The 14773-nt window shown below is 40.9% G+C and overlaps 1 protein-coding gene across 8 annotated transcripts in view; it reads right to left on the bottom strand.

Annotated features, from left to right (window-relative positions):
- Positions 1–14773, bottom strand: part of szt2 (SZT2 subunit of KICSTOR complex) — a 186204-nt gene that overhangs the window by 72404 nt on the left and 99027 nt on the right. For all 8 annotated transcript variants that reach the window (XM_053430322.1, XM_053430326.1, XM_053430325.1 and 5 more), the window contains 5 exons: positions 13106–13358; positions 12292–12366; positions 4255–4393; positions 1477–1612; positions 109–229 (listed from right to left, as the gene is read on the bottom strand). In XM_053430322.1, coding sequence (XP_053286297.1) covers positions 109–229; positions 1477–1612; positions 4255–4393; positions 12292–12366; positions 13106–13358 — 724 coding nt within the window. The remainder of the gene's footprint in view (positions 1–108; positions 230–1476; positions 1613–4254; positions 4394–12291; positions 12367–13105; positions 13359–14773) is intronic.

The raw sequence follows: 14773 nt of genomic DNA, 5'->3' as shown, positions 1-14773 counted from the left end.
GGTCTGTTCATCCAAATTGAAAAAAAACTTTGTTTGCCCCCAATAACAGAGAGAAATCTATAAAGCCTGAAAGATAAAATCAAAACTATCCATTCTCCTCTGCCCTACCATCAGAAGTGTTGAGCCTCTGCCTGTAGAGAGATTCATTCTTCCAGATGTCTTCCTCACTTTCAGCAACCAGCAGAGAGTTACAAACATGGCTGTCGTGCAGGTCCTGCAGCAGCATACGCTAAACAGCAGCATAAATGCACACAGAGTTAACACAACAAACAGTACGCAGCAAGCACAGGAAACATTCTAGAAGATACTACCCATACAGTTTTAGGACTGTGGTCATATGCATTAACATCACATCGCAATAAGTTTCCACTCTCAGTGAAGGTACTCAAACACCTGAAAATTCTAATTTTCAGATGTAATAAAAGCTCAGTAGGGAGGAAAATACTATGTATCTACAGCAATTGTCACCAACCTTTCAAGCCCAAGATACCTTTAATTCAAAATGCATGCTGATATCAACCATGATATCTTCCAAAAAAAACACATAGCAGGGTCATATATATTTTGGGAATTTCTGTTAAAGCTCAATGTACGAGCATAACTATACACAAAGAAAGGCAGTTATGCAACTTTATATATTCATTGCACAATATTCACATTAATATCAATTCATATTTACAGCATCTGTTCAATGTGTTCTGCAGCTTAATGTTTTCACATAGACTTTGTCCTGAATATGACCATAAATATATCCTTGTAGAAGAGTAGTCCTGTGTACTTAAATAAATACCAGTTATATACAGTATGAAGGCGTGTCATATTATACTTATTTCATAATAACCCCCCATTTAAAAAAAACAAATGAACAGATTTGTTTTGAAACGCATATGCTACGTGTATGCATTTCAGTTTATACATAAACTCAACAGATAAACATAAACTCAGGGGATAGGTAATTTTATCTGTCTATGTCACAAACCAATATATTTCCAACACTTCCCGAACCCATTTCAAAGTAAAAGCACTACAGCATTTCACTTTCTGAATCCCTTCATTTATTCTAAGGGGGGTTTGAATGTTATCACAAGATGCACGTCTTCATACCGTAGAGTCTTGACTTTTAGTGTAATACATAACCCGACTTGTATTCAAGGAAATGCAGTAAATATAGCAGCAGCTCCGTTGCCAGTAGCAGACACGCTGCCCTTGTGAACAACAGTCAACCGACACACAGTTGGTATGCAATGCAACCGCAGCCAGTGTGTCCAGAGAGTTACAGCGATCGACAGTGTAGACTGTCGCGATCGACGGGTTGGCAACCACTGATATACAGGAAAGAACATTACAGTTCAGCAATTGCTGAAACCACAACTAACATGTCTGGACTGCCTCTCTGATTATGTATAAATGTCCGCTATTCTAAAAAAAACTTAAAGAAAATCTGTGATGCAGGCAGTTGAGTGTTGCAGTGGCCACCTGATTGACTATTCTGCAGATTTCACCAATCTTCCTGACCACCACTTGATGCAATTGTAGGCATTCTGGCAGATCATGCTCTTCCTCCTTCTTGTCCAATTCGTCAGCACTGACCTCTTTTCCTTCTGTGAAGCACCTGCAAAGACAAATCCTATGAAATTAATTGGATCCAATACCAGCCATCACAGCTATGATGGATAAAATATCAGTCTTTGGAACAGTACTGAAAGCACTGTTTTTTCCCATGACTAAGACGAGACGAAGACGTAACGAAAACGGATCTTTGAAAATAAAAACTATGACTAAATCTATTTTAACTTTATTTGACGAGACGAGACGAAAATGTTGGTGGTTGACTAAGTCACAATATTTTTTTAAACATCGTATCAGGCCGTCATGAAGAATCAGGAGTGGGCGAGTGAGTGTGTGTGTCAGTGTGTGTGTGTGTGTGCGCCAGATAGCGCACCAGTCCCGAGGCTCCGCCCCCTGCCCCGCTCTCTCGCTCAGAGACACAAGATCAGAGCTCGTTCACGTGAAGCAACTATGGAAACAGTGAAAACAGAGTTTCTCTGGTCTCAGCTGCTCAGAGATCAGCGCAGCAGATTCTTGATCAGAGCAGAAGCTGCAGTTGGTTTGAACCGGGCTTCAGTTTCTGTGTCCACCTCCAGTCTGACCTGCTCTCACTTTTTGTTTTCACATTTACAACTAAATATATATTTTTAAGCTATTAGGCAGCAGCTTTATGTTTTTATTTATTTTAAAATAGCGTACTTCTTATTTCATACATTTTCTTCATCCTGCAACACCTCGACTCCCCAGGGACCTATGCAAGGATGCTGTTCGTGGACTTCAGCTCGGCGTTCAACACCATCATCCCAGAAGTCCTCCTCACCAAACTCATCCAGCTCACTGTGCCTGCCTCCACCCGTCAGTGGATCAAAAACTACCTGATAGACAGGAAGCAGCAGGTGAGGCTGGGTGAAATAACATCCAGCACCCGATCAATCAGCGCTGGTGCCCCTCAGGGATGCGTGCTCTCCCCACTGCTCTTCTCCCTCTACACCAACGACTGCACCTCAGGAGACCCATCTGTTAAAATCCTCAAATTTGCAGACGGCACATCAGTCATCGGCCTCATCCAGTATAATTATGAGTCTGCATATAGGCGGGAGGTCGAACAGCTGGTCCTGTGGTGCGGTCGCAACAACATAGAGCTTAACAAACTTAAAACCGTGGAGATGACAGTGGACTTCAGGAGGAGCCCCCAAGCACTGCACCCCCTTACCATACTCAACAGTACTGTGTTGGCTGTGGAATCATTCAGGTTTCTGGGATCCACAATCTCCCGGAACTTGAAGTGGGAACGCAACATCAATAAAATCATCAAGAAGGCCCAGCAGAGGTTGTACTTCCTGCGCCAGCTTAGGAAGCACAACCTGCCTCAGGTGCTGCTGATCCTGTTTTACACTGCAGTCATCGAGTCTGTTCTCTGCACATCCATAACTGTCTGGTTTGGATCGGCCACTGAATTGGATAAAAATAGACTCCAACGGAGAGTCAGGTCTGCAGGAAAGATCATCGGTGCCAACCTGCCCACCATCCAGGACCTGTACACATCCAGAGTCAGGAAACGGGCAGGAAAGATCACTGCAGACCCCTCACACCCTGGACACAACCTTTTCAAACTCCTCCCCTCTGGTAGGCGCTACAGATCTCTGTTCACCAAAACCACCAGACACAAAAACAGTTTCTTCCCCCTCGCCGTCTCACTACTGAACAGCCAACCCACTCTGGCACTGTGCAATAACTCTGGATCCTTATAATAACCAACAGTTACTCCCGAAATTATATTATATTATATATAATACATATTATAATTATACTTAATTATGTTTACTTATTTCACCCTCACTGGATAATTGTAATATGCACAACTGCACTTCTTTTCTTGGACCGTCGCACTGTTCGGACTGTTTGTATTGTTTTGTTTTGTTATGTTTGTTTTTGTGATGTGTATTCTGTGTAAGCACCTGAGAGCCACTTTACCAAATTCCCTGTTTGTGCAAACTTACTTGGCCAATAAACCTGATTCTGAAATATATTTGGCGGCTCCAGACAAACCCCTGCTATAGCCCTATGCTAGGAGGGATATCTAATGGACAACCTAAGTACTGCAAGCTAGACTATTATGCAGTTTTAGACACAACACAGGGTCCCTGGGCCTGAGAAGGGAAGAAAAGGATTTAATGTGGCTATTAAATGTGACTAAAACTAGACTAAAATGCAATTAGTTTTCCTCGACTAAAACTAGCCTAAATTTTACTTCGTTTTCGTAGACTAAAACTAGACTAAAATGTAATTCGTTTTCGTCGACTAAAACTAGACTAAAATGTAATTCGTTTTCGTCGACTAAAACTAAGAAGGATAAAAATGACTAAATGTGACTAAAACTAATATGCATTTTCGTCAAAAGACTAAGACTAAATCAAAAATAACTGTCAAAATTAAAAACCTATTAACTTCATAATTCTTGATACGAGGAGAAGATTTTCCCCATTTGAGTAAATAATCACAATTTTAAAAGGGAAATTAATGATGACACTTCATTATAGTAGCTGAAATTTCCAGGAAACATGATGCTATTGTTTTATTTTGATGATGTAATTGTTTTATTTAAAAAAAAAAAGCAAAAACAAGTAAGAAATGACACCCATTGATGAGCCACAGACTACAGCCTGATTACTGAGCAAGAATCAACAGTGCTGAAGTATAACTGACCTGGAGTGGGAGTAGACTTTAACTCTGTCCTGGAGGATCTCAACAATCAGCCAGAAGTCTGGCATCAGTGGTGACTGAAACTCCAGGTCATCCAGGTGGGTGCTCTCACACTCAGAGTCACTGCTTCCACCATCATAACCTTCATACAAACACAAAGGCCATATTAGGAAAGCGTCACTTAAATCATTTTCATCATTAAATCATTTAGACCTTTGTAATGGACATTTAATGACAACAGCATGAACGATCAACAACTACTTATCCCCCGATAGCCTGATTATTCAAGACATTGTAAAGAGTATCAAGCAGTACAATCTGTAGTATACCTCAGGATCCAATATCTGAACAGCATACTAATGATAACAAACTAAAACATGGAATTTGGGTTGTTGATATTTAAACATTCCAAAAGTCACATTAGACAGGTGATACATGTATTCTGCATTACAATCTATCAATAGTTCCAATTATATTTGTATAGCCATATGGGACAAGTGCATGGACAAAATTGGTAGAGTTGTGGAGACTAGGGACATTTAATATTTCCTTCCTTTTATGATCTGTGCATGACACCCGCCACTCACCATCACACATGCACTCATGGGGCCTGAGAGAGGACGAAAACTGTAAAACTGCAGTGAAAGGGGGACACTGGCACACATACTGTCTGGGTGCAAAGCAGGACGATACAGGTGGTGCCACAATTATGTTGTCCTGTCTCTCGCTGAGAAAATTGAGCAGGAGAGATGGAAGAAGAAGCAAATCAGCACCAGATTGGAAGATGGCCATCACCTTCAGTAAAGAGGGGGTCAGACCTTTCTCAACCAAAGACCAGAGCTAAACTTTCTGCGAACTGCCAAATTCTAGGAGTTGAGGGTCGACGTAGATCGTAGGCTGCATTTGCCAGATGTGGTATAGACAACCCTCCAGTCGGAAATTGTATTGTGGTCAAGTGGAGACGAGAAGATAATTATGGTTGAACTGATAGCGTCGAGGGAGGAGGGATGCAGAGAGGCACAATAGAGAAAGGCCTTGAAGTACCAATGCCTGGTTTAGGAGTGCAAGGCCATGGTTGGTCCTGGTTGAGATCAGCTGCAGAGGTTTCCCAGCCAAGTCACCCGGTAAATTCAGCCCTGGGCCTGGACGAAAGTAGCATGAAGCATGTTGGATACGGAGTAGGCGGGAGAGGGGAAGCTTCAAGCCAGGAGCAGATGGGCAGTGATTTGGCTACCACTGAAAAATGTCAGTCCTCTAAAAATGCCTGATCGTTTTCATCAAGATCAATACATTATTCTCTAAGAAATCAATGAGAATGTTGAATAATGTCCATCTTGAAAATGTAAAAGAAAAGGGATGAAAAATATCTGGATCCGCCAACTGATCTGGATCCACAATAACAATTCCTTTAACTTAATTACAATCTGTTTGGTTGTTTTTGAGTAATCTTGCTTACAAACAAACAAACCAACCATTGAAACCAACCAACAAAAAACCAACAGTGTGCGAAAACTCTATTTTCTTTGTGTAGGTAACTTGAATGACAATTAGTAAATACATATGCCAATCCAACAATCCCCCTAAAACCATCTTTGAATTCACTTGGTCCAGATTTCAATTTGGATCTGCACCACTCTTTTCCAGTATAAATCTGCCATCTGTTGAACTTAACGCCATCTCCTTCTCCTGCAACAGCCATCTGGATTGAATATTGCTGGTGGTACAAGGGATTTGGTTTGAAGCAGCCAGAGATTATTTGGAGTGAGGGGTTTCAAGTCCAGTGGGTCATTGGAAGCCTCTGTGATGGGTCCGTCATTTATGTGGCCTCCACTTCAAAGAGCAATGTGTGTCCTTCATCCAATGTTTGCTGGTGCGTGAGAGCACTAATAATACATCTGCTTGTCTAATATGCAGAGGTGTAAAAAGTACTGAAATATTGTACTCAAGTAAAAGTACCTTTACATTGATGAAATTTTACTCAAGTACAAGTAAAAGTACCCATCTAAAAATCTACTAAAGTAAAAGTAAAAAGTAGTTCATTTAAAATGTACTTTAAGTAAAAGTTACTTAGTTACTTCCAACAACTTGATGGGGGCCGCTCCTATACAGTGCACAAAAGGACAAGGTGTCATAAATCAAATCCAAAAACAGTAATTTTTAATTAAAGGAGAATCTTTACAAATATAAGTGCAATGACATTAAACATGTCAAACATTAAACATTTAACATGTCCACACAACATTTAAGAACTTTTGGGAGGACATGTCAAGACATGAACCACATGAATGCTAAAATAAAAAGTTAAAATGCCGCTGTCCCACTGTATATTTAAACTTTTGGTTAAACTTTGGTCGACCTTTTGAGCACTAGTCTACAAACTCTTGTTGAGTTTGAGCAGCAGCTGATTTTCAAGGTGAGTAGAGCTCATCCGGGCTCGCTTTGCAGTGAACAGCATCCAGCACAGGCGGCAGAGGCAGGTAGGCCATTATTGAGTTTCAGGCAGTGTTGTGCATGAACGAGTTCTAAAGAATGCGTTCATTGAACACGTTCATTTTTATGAGAACGTTGAACTGGCTAGTGCGAATGTTGCGCCAAGTGGTGAAGATGGCTTCACAAAGGGCATCCACTGTCTGGAACTGAAGTCCATTTTTGTAAACTTCCCTTGCCATCCATCCCCAAATGTTCTCAATAGGATTAAGATCAGGGGAACACGCAGGATGGTCCAAAAGAGTGATGTTATTCTCCTGGAAAAAAGTCTTGGTCAGACGGGCATTGTGAATTGGAGCGTTGTCCTGCTGAAAAACCCAGTCGTTACCACACAGACGAGGGCCCTCAGTCATGAGGGATGCCCGCTGCAACATCTCCACATAGCCAGCTGCTGTTTGACACCCCTGCACAACCTGGAGCTCCATTGTTCCATTGAAGGAAAAAGCACCCAAGATCATGATGGCGCCCCCTCCACCGTGCCGCGTAGAAAACATCTCAGGTGGCATCTCTTTGTCATGCCAGTAACGTTGGAAGCCATCAGGACCATCAAGGTTAAATTTTTTCTCGTCAGAGAATAAAACTTTCTTCCACCCATTGCATGTCCCATGTTTGGTGCTCCCTTGCAAAGTCTAAACGGGCAATTTTGTGGCGTTGAAGGAGACGTGGCCTTTGAAGACGTTTCTTGTTTTTGAAGCCCTTCCTTCGCAGATGCCATCTGATGGTTATTGGGCTGCAGTCAGCACCAGTAATGGCCTTAATTTCGGACGAGGATCGTCCCGTGTCTTGACGGACAGCCATTCGGATCCTCCGGCTCAGCGCCGGTGGGATTTTTTTGGGTCTACCACTTGATTTTTTCGTTCCATAAATCTGAGGATATTTAAGAAATGCAAAATGACTGTCTTACTGCGTCCAACCTCAGCAGCGATGGCACGTTGTGAGAGGCCTTGTTTATGCAGTTCAACAATCCTACCACGTTCAAAGACGGTGAGCTTTTTTGCCTTTGCCATCAAGACATCTTCACAGTGTGATTACTTGACAGGAAATGACATGGAATCCAAATTTTTGCACAGATTTTGGCTTTTAAAGGCTGTGGTCTTAAACTTTTGATCAGCTGATGAAAAGCCTATTTGAGTTAAATTGTTGTTTTCAATAAATTGCCTGCTCACAACTTTTGGTCTCTTGTTCCCATTTCTTCTTTTTGCATTTTGAAGCTCTACTTAGAACCTTCCTAAGATCCAACAGTGCAAAATGCAAATTCATGCAATTTTTTAACTGGTCTTAAGATTTTGATCAGGAGTATATTTCCATTCTGACTTATGCTGGGAGTTTTCTTATCGCTTATTGTCATGGAAATTATTGAATCTAACTGTCCTGTTATAAAAAATGTACAGATCCTGACATAACAATGCTCAAAGTTCAGTTGGATTGACATGAAAACATCATTATATAAATTCTACTTAATGTTTGCATCTGCCTGATACAAGGAAATGTTATTTAGTTTGAACCTAAACATCCTTGTGACTATTTGATTTTCTGCCCAGTGTCTATACGCTCAGGAGAGACATCTGCCGATGTCGGAGCACTGGACACGTCCTTCCTGCATGATATCGAAGGATGGCGTGGAGCCCCTCGAGCTGTGCATAAAAGCTGGCACATCTCATGAGCCATTTGTCAGATCCTTGAAACCTGCAGTGGTTTTAAGAATTCTGTCCCTGCTTGGCCAAGTAGTTGCTTTGTAACTCTGTTTGTGTTCAAATATTTTCTCTGTAAATTGTTTTCCTCGAACATTAATTGAATACTTGGATATCTTTGAATTGATCACTCGGTTGATGGTTTATTTCCTAGCCAGGAAATTAAATACAAATTCCCGCCACACTCATGTTTATCATTCTACATTTTCAGCTAAGGAGAAAGGTTAGCCTCCTTACTGTTTTTAGCTGGAACGTCAAGGGTTTAAACCACCCCATTAAGAAAAGGAAAGTGCAATCACACATCAAGCAATTCAAATTTCCGGTTGCCTTTTTTTCAAGAAACTTATTATGTGCCTCGGACAACTCCTGTCTCACTGGGCAGGGCAGCACTTTCACTAGCCAAGGCTAGGGGGTCTCAATCCTTATAAACAAAAATGTTCCCTTTGAACGTCACAGTGTTATATCTGATGTAAATGTTTTTTTTGTGATTGTCTCAGGGAAACTAGTAATACAAGGGTGGTGCACGCTATCGTGTATGCCCATAGTGCAAATGATGTGTGCTTCTTTGAACGTTTTTTCTCTTCATTGCCAGATCCGAGCTCATACTAGGGCTGCCGCGATTAGTCATCGTCATCGATGACGTCGACGCTGAAAATGCTTCGACATCAATATTTTAAACCGGAGCATGATTAAATTACAGGATTTCTTCTTCTTTTTTTTAACGCATTTAACGCATGGGCAGAAGGACCTTCCAATATACCCACAATTCCACCCACCCTGCAGTAGTCGCCACTCTAATGCAGTCAGACGGCAGCTGCTATTCAAACAAACAAACAACATGGATAATTCTGATGATCCTGAGGACCTTCTGGATGGGAAGATCGTGTTCCAAAAAAACAAACATGGAACATTCAATAAAACCAAGGTGATATGCACACTCTGCGGGAAGACGTTATCAATTCACCGTAGCAATACCCGCTTAAAGTACCACCTCAACGCGAAGTATGCGTTGATCGGCTAGGGGCGTTCGAGTGGAATGCGCCAAACCAGCCTCACTCGCAGGACACATTGTGCAAAAGAAGCGGTCAGCTTTACTGTCAGAGAAAGTGAACAAGTTAGTTTGCCTAATCAACTGGCTAAAGGAAGACTAGCTAAGAAGGCCGTTAGAGGCATTCGATTGAGTCATGATTGTTTGACAAAAATATAAAAAATGTCAACCATCCTATAAAAACAATGGCTAAGAAGCCCAAATAATTTCAGTTTGATTTAAAAAGAAAAGAAAAGGTTTTATTCAACTATACAATGGCTAAGAAGCCCGAATTCTGTTTAGGATGAGGATTATATTAATGTTCCATATGGAATAGCAAAGAGAACTGCTAAAGAACTGCTGAGTTGCAGCACCATTGTTTTGTTTTTTTTATGAATAAAAAGAGAAAACATGTTAAATGTATATATCCGTCTTTTGTCATAAATCATTTTGTTCTCACAAAAATATACAGAGAAAATCGGTAATGTGATTAATCATGATTAATCCATAGAATCCTGTGATTAATTTGATTAAAATGTTTAATCATTTCACAGCCCTAGAATTTACCTTTTTCGATTTCTAAAACGTTTAATTTCAATTCATTATAAAAAATATTCTTCTTCAATATCACTACGTAACGGCGGTATCTGCTGCCGGTTTAGACCAAACGCTGAAATGCCGCGCCATTATTAAGCACGCAGGCGCTTGGCTGTTCACACGGGTCGCTCATTTCTCAGCGCCGGTCAGCCCGCGATTCTGCTTTTTCCCCTTGAAAAAGCAGAACCGTTCAATGGTATTGAACGGGTTACATACCATTGAACGGGTATGTAACCCGTTCAATGTACTGATTTGGGGGTAACTGATGATGGTCTTCATAGCCCCCCCTCACCCCTCTCTTTCTCTCTCTGTTTATCTGCTTGTGTGCTTGTAGTGGATGGGCAGAGGGGGACATTTAATTATGTCATTGGGAAAATCTGGGAAATAAAAACTCCAGGACAACAGAAGGGGAATACAAAGTATGGGATGCATATTTGATAATTTATATCATATAAAATGTCATTAATATTGTTTAAAATAATTTTTCAGTGTGTTTCCTTGCGCGATACGCTCACAGCGAGCGAAAAAAATAGACTATGGTAATGTTCAATGTTATTCACATCAGTTGATCTACATGTACAGCTGTGGCCAAAAGTTTTGAGAATGATTCAAGTATTGGTTTTCACAAAGTGTGTTGCTTCAGTGTTTTTAGATCTTTTGTCAGATGTTACTATGGTATACTGCAGTATAATTACAAGCATTTCATAAGTGTCAAAGGATTTTATTGACAATTACATTAAGTTCATGCAAAGAGTCAATATCTGCAGTGTTGACCCTTCTTTTTCAAGACCTCTGTAATGCCCTGGCATGCTGTCAATTGCTGTCAATTAACGTCTGGGCCACATCCTAACTGATGGCAACCTTTTTTCAATAAATCAATGCATGGAGTTTGTGGGTTTTTTGTTTGTCCACCCGCCTCTTGAGGATTGACCACAAGTTCTGAATAGGATTACGGTCTGGGGAATTTCCTAGCAATGGACCCAAAATTCCGATGTTTTGTTCCCCGAGCCACTTAGTTATCACTTTTGCCTTATGGCAAGGTGCTCCATCTTGCTGGAAAAGGCATTGTTCGTCACGAGACTGTTCTTGGATGGTTGGGAGAAGTTGCTCTCGGAGGAAGTTTTGGTACCATTCTTTATTCATGGCTGTGTTCTTATGCAAAATTGTTTGTGAGCCCACTCCCTTGGCTGAGAAGTAACCCCACAGATTAATGATCTCAGGATGCTTTACTGTTGGCATGACACAGGACTGATGGTAGCGCTCACCTTTTCTTCTCCAGAAAAGCTTATTCAACTAATTGCAATTCATCTGATCACTCTTCATAACATTCTGGATTATATGCAAATTGCCATCATAAAAACTGAGGCAGCAGACTTTGTGAAAATGAATATTTGTGCCATTCTAAAAACTTTTGGCCACAACTGTAGGTTTAGCTAATAGGAAGCCCCTATGTTGGTGTGTTGTGGACCAACAGGATGAGGCAATGAATGTGGGGGGCGGGGTCAGACACTTTATTGATAATGATTTGCTAAAATTTGCCCACTCCTGCGAATATCAGAGTAAAGTGATATTAGACCACGCCCCCGTAGTACTAGTAATGAGCTTCCCTGATCTCCCTAAAGCACATAGACACTGGCGCTTTAAATCTACCCTACTGTAGAACTTCAAGTCAGGTCAAATTTCTTAAATTTCTAATTTTATTATCCTATAGAGAAACATTTAGCTAATTTGGGTGAATTCAAAACCTTATTCAAAATTTTCTACCTTCAGACTATAAATGTAGAGACACTGAAACAGGATAGATAGTAGAAACGTTTTTTAAAACAATTTCACAGAGACTAATAAGAATAGTTGATTATATTTTGGGTGACATCTTTACAATATTTCACCAAAGGGTGGTAATAAGGTAATTTATCAGAATGAGACTGAATTAACTGTGGATCCAGGCCCCAGCTGAGCTGTTGAGTTCAAGATTTAGTCCAATATATTTGTACACAGGCTATTTGGATTAAAACTTTTACGAACTGAAGAAATAATGATAAATCCCTACGGCTTGATTCCATGATAGCAATTTTGTTATCTGCTATTACAATGAGAGATTGGCGGGAGTGACTATGTGTTGAAACGTTATCTGTCACATTATTGTAAAGCTAACAACTGAGTGAGGATAAGTGACAAGATTTAAAACTCATTCTTCAACAACTGATCATCCATGCCTCACCTTTATCCAGCACTTACCTTGCATATCTGAGTCCATACTGCCCTGGCTTGAGACGACACTCTGGACTCGACTCGGCCTGAGTTTGCCGCAGCCTGAGGAAGACAGTTGAACATTTGTCCAATTTTCTGTAAGCAGGATCACAAGCTAAAATATAAATATATACAGCCTTTGAGTCCTGCTCCTGCCTGTCCCAAGGAGATGGACAGCTCATGTAAAAATCAGTACAGAGTCTTAAAATGTACAGCCCCGGAAACAGAGAAAAGCAGTACATCCTTTTTATATTTTGTTGCTTCATGAATGACTTTAAAACTTAAATGACAATGATCAATCATCACACTCAAAGAAAAGGTTATCTACAAACTCAAGTCTGAACTAAAGGGAACATCTTAAATTTTGATATTCAGTCTAGCAACAGGCTTAAGTTTGATACCAGATTAGCAGTGGATATTCTGGATTTCTGTATTTGGATTAATTATCAAAATTGTTGCTGATTAATTTTCCTTTGCGATCTGTTGCTATAGATCTTGAAAACATTACAACATGTTGCAGGCAGTAGAACATTTATTTCACTTGTAGCAGAATTAAGTGTCAGAGTTATTATGGTAAAACATAACCACAAAGTAATTTGTAATAGTAAAAAACCCTCTATGTTCTTAAAGGAATGAAGTTTGATGCTGACGTAAATAAAGAGCTAAGAGATATTTATGTCCATAGCAATAATTTACATACAGCCCATCTATACATCTCAGGAAATATATTACAAATGTGTGTTTTTAACAAAAGTGCATAGGTCAATGATGCACCTGTTTACGTTGTGTCTGTTGGACTTACTATGAGAGGCTGACTGCATGGACTCAGCCAAGTTGACACCTGATGGCATCTTGGGGGGTGAGGTCTGCTCTGTACAGAAAAAATCTTGGAGCTGGGGCGGACTGGGCGGCCCTCGGCCTCCAACCATACTAACCGAGCCCTGATAAGCGGTATGATCTTCTTCAAGGTTCAAGGCTTTGATTGGCTCACAAGCGTCAGCAGTTGTGTCACTGGGATTGTCAGTAGCAACACTGACAGATTTATTGTCTTCACTCTGCATTGGAATAGAGGTCAAGAGAAAATAAATATTAACAAAGGACAATAAAGGACTTGACACACTAGGTAGTTGGTATTAATCAAAAGGGTCATTCAAAAAACACAAGAGTAAGACGCGCCTAAAGGGGTAGGTAGGTTTTCCTCTCACCAGAAGATTGGCAGTTTGATTCCAGTCTTCAAGAAACTGAAGACACAACATAATATGCAATATGCCAATCCTGTTGCCCAACAGTTTTTTTGGCTGGTCGTCGTGGCAGCTCAGTTGTTCTGTCCAGCCTTTTTAGTCTCTTTCTCTCATGAATTTTCTCCTCATGTGACCTCACCTCTTTGGCAGCTCTGCTGTTGCCTCTTGAGGCCAGGGAGAGTTAATTGGCCAACTAACCTCAGCTGTGCCAATCAACTTTCCCTGGTTCACCTGGAAGAAGGGCTGCTCGATTATGGAAAAAAGTCATAATCACAATTATTTTGGTCAATATCAAAATTACGATTATTCAAACGATTTTGTGCCCTTATTCTGAAGTCTATGCTTTATTCTTTAAATGACTGGAGCGTGCGCAATAAAGTGAATCAATCAATCAATAAAATTGTATTTGTATAGCCCATATTCACAAATTACAATTCGTTTCATAGGGCTTTAACAGGGTGTGACATTCTCTGTCCTTAACCCTCAGCAAGAGTAAGGAAAAACTACTTAAAAAAATCCTTTTACAGGGTAAAAATATGTAGAATCACTTCCGGTTCAGGTAAACACCGGTGACGGCTGCTTGTCTTATTCCTCCGTGAAACCTTCGGTGCTCGGTTATTCAAACCTTTAATGATGGCAACCCTAACACTCTCTGACCGGCGTGGAGAAATGCGGGTCCGGTCTGACCGGTCTGAACAGCCAGGCGGGAGCGCGCTTGACAATAGTGGGGCGCGGCCGCGACATGGTGGGCTGCTGCTTGAACTTTTTCAACCCTTTTTGTCGATCGAACGGGGCTGCCCTCCCTGCTTTTCCACTCGTGCTGTTTTTTTTAGCGCCGTTCACCACACACACAACTCGCCTCCTTCACTTTACGGCTGCTTGAGAGTGAGTGCCAGTCAGCTGAGCTGCTGAATGCTTTGGTGGAAGGACTGAATGGCGCATCCGCGTCTCTTTCGAAAAAAATGCCAAATAATCGTTTCAACTCGATTATAGTAGTTTGGAGATCATTTGACCCCATAATCGAAATCACGATTAAATTTTGATTAATCGAGCAGCCCTAGGAAGTTTTCTGGGAAGCTACCTGCACAGTCTGGACCCTCTGTCGTTGTCCACAGTACCTCCATTTTAAAAGGCAAACAGGGGAAGCAAGAAAAGGCATTACTTACACGACATCCAGTTAGCCAACTCTGTTTCTTATAACATGAGCTGTAGAAGCCCTGGGTGCAGTG

Source organism: Pleuronectes platessa, chromosome 9 (genome assembly GCF_947347685.1).
Source record: "Pleuronectes platessa chromosome 9, fPlePla1.1, whole genome shotgun sequence".
NCBI lineage: Eukaryota > Metazoa > Chordata > Actinopteri > Pleuronectiformes > Pleuronectidae > Pleuronectes > Pleuronectes platessa.
This window is presented reverse-complemented; position numbering and strand designations above follow the sequence as displayed.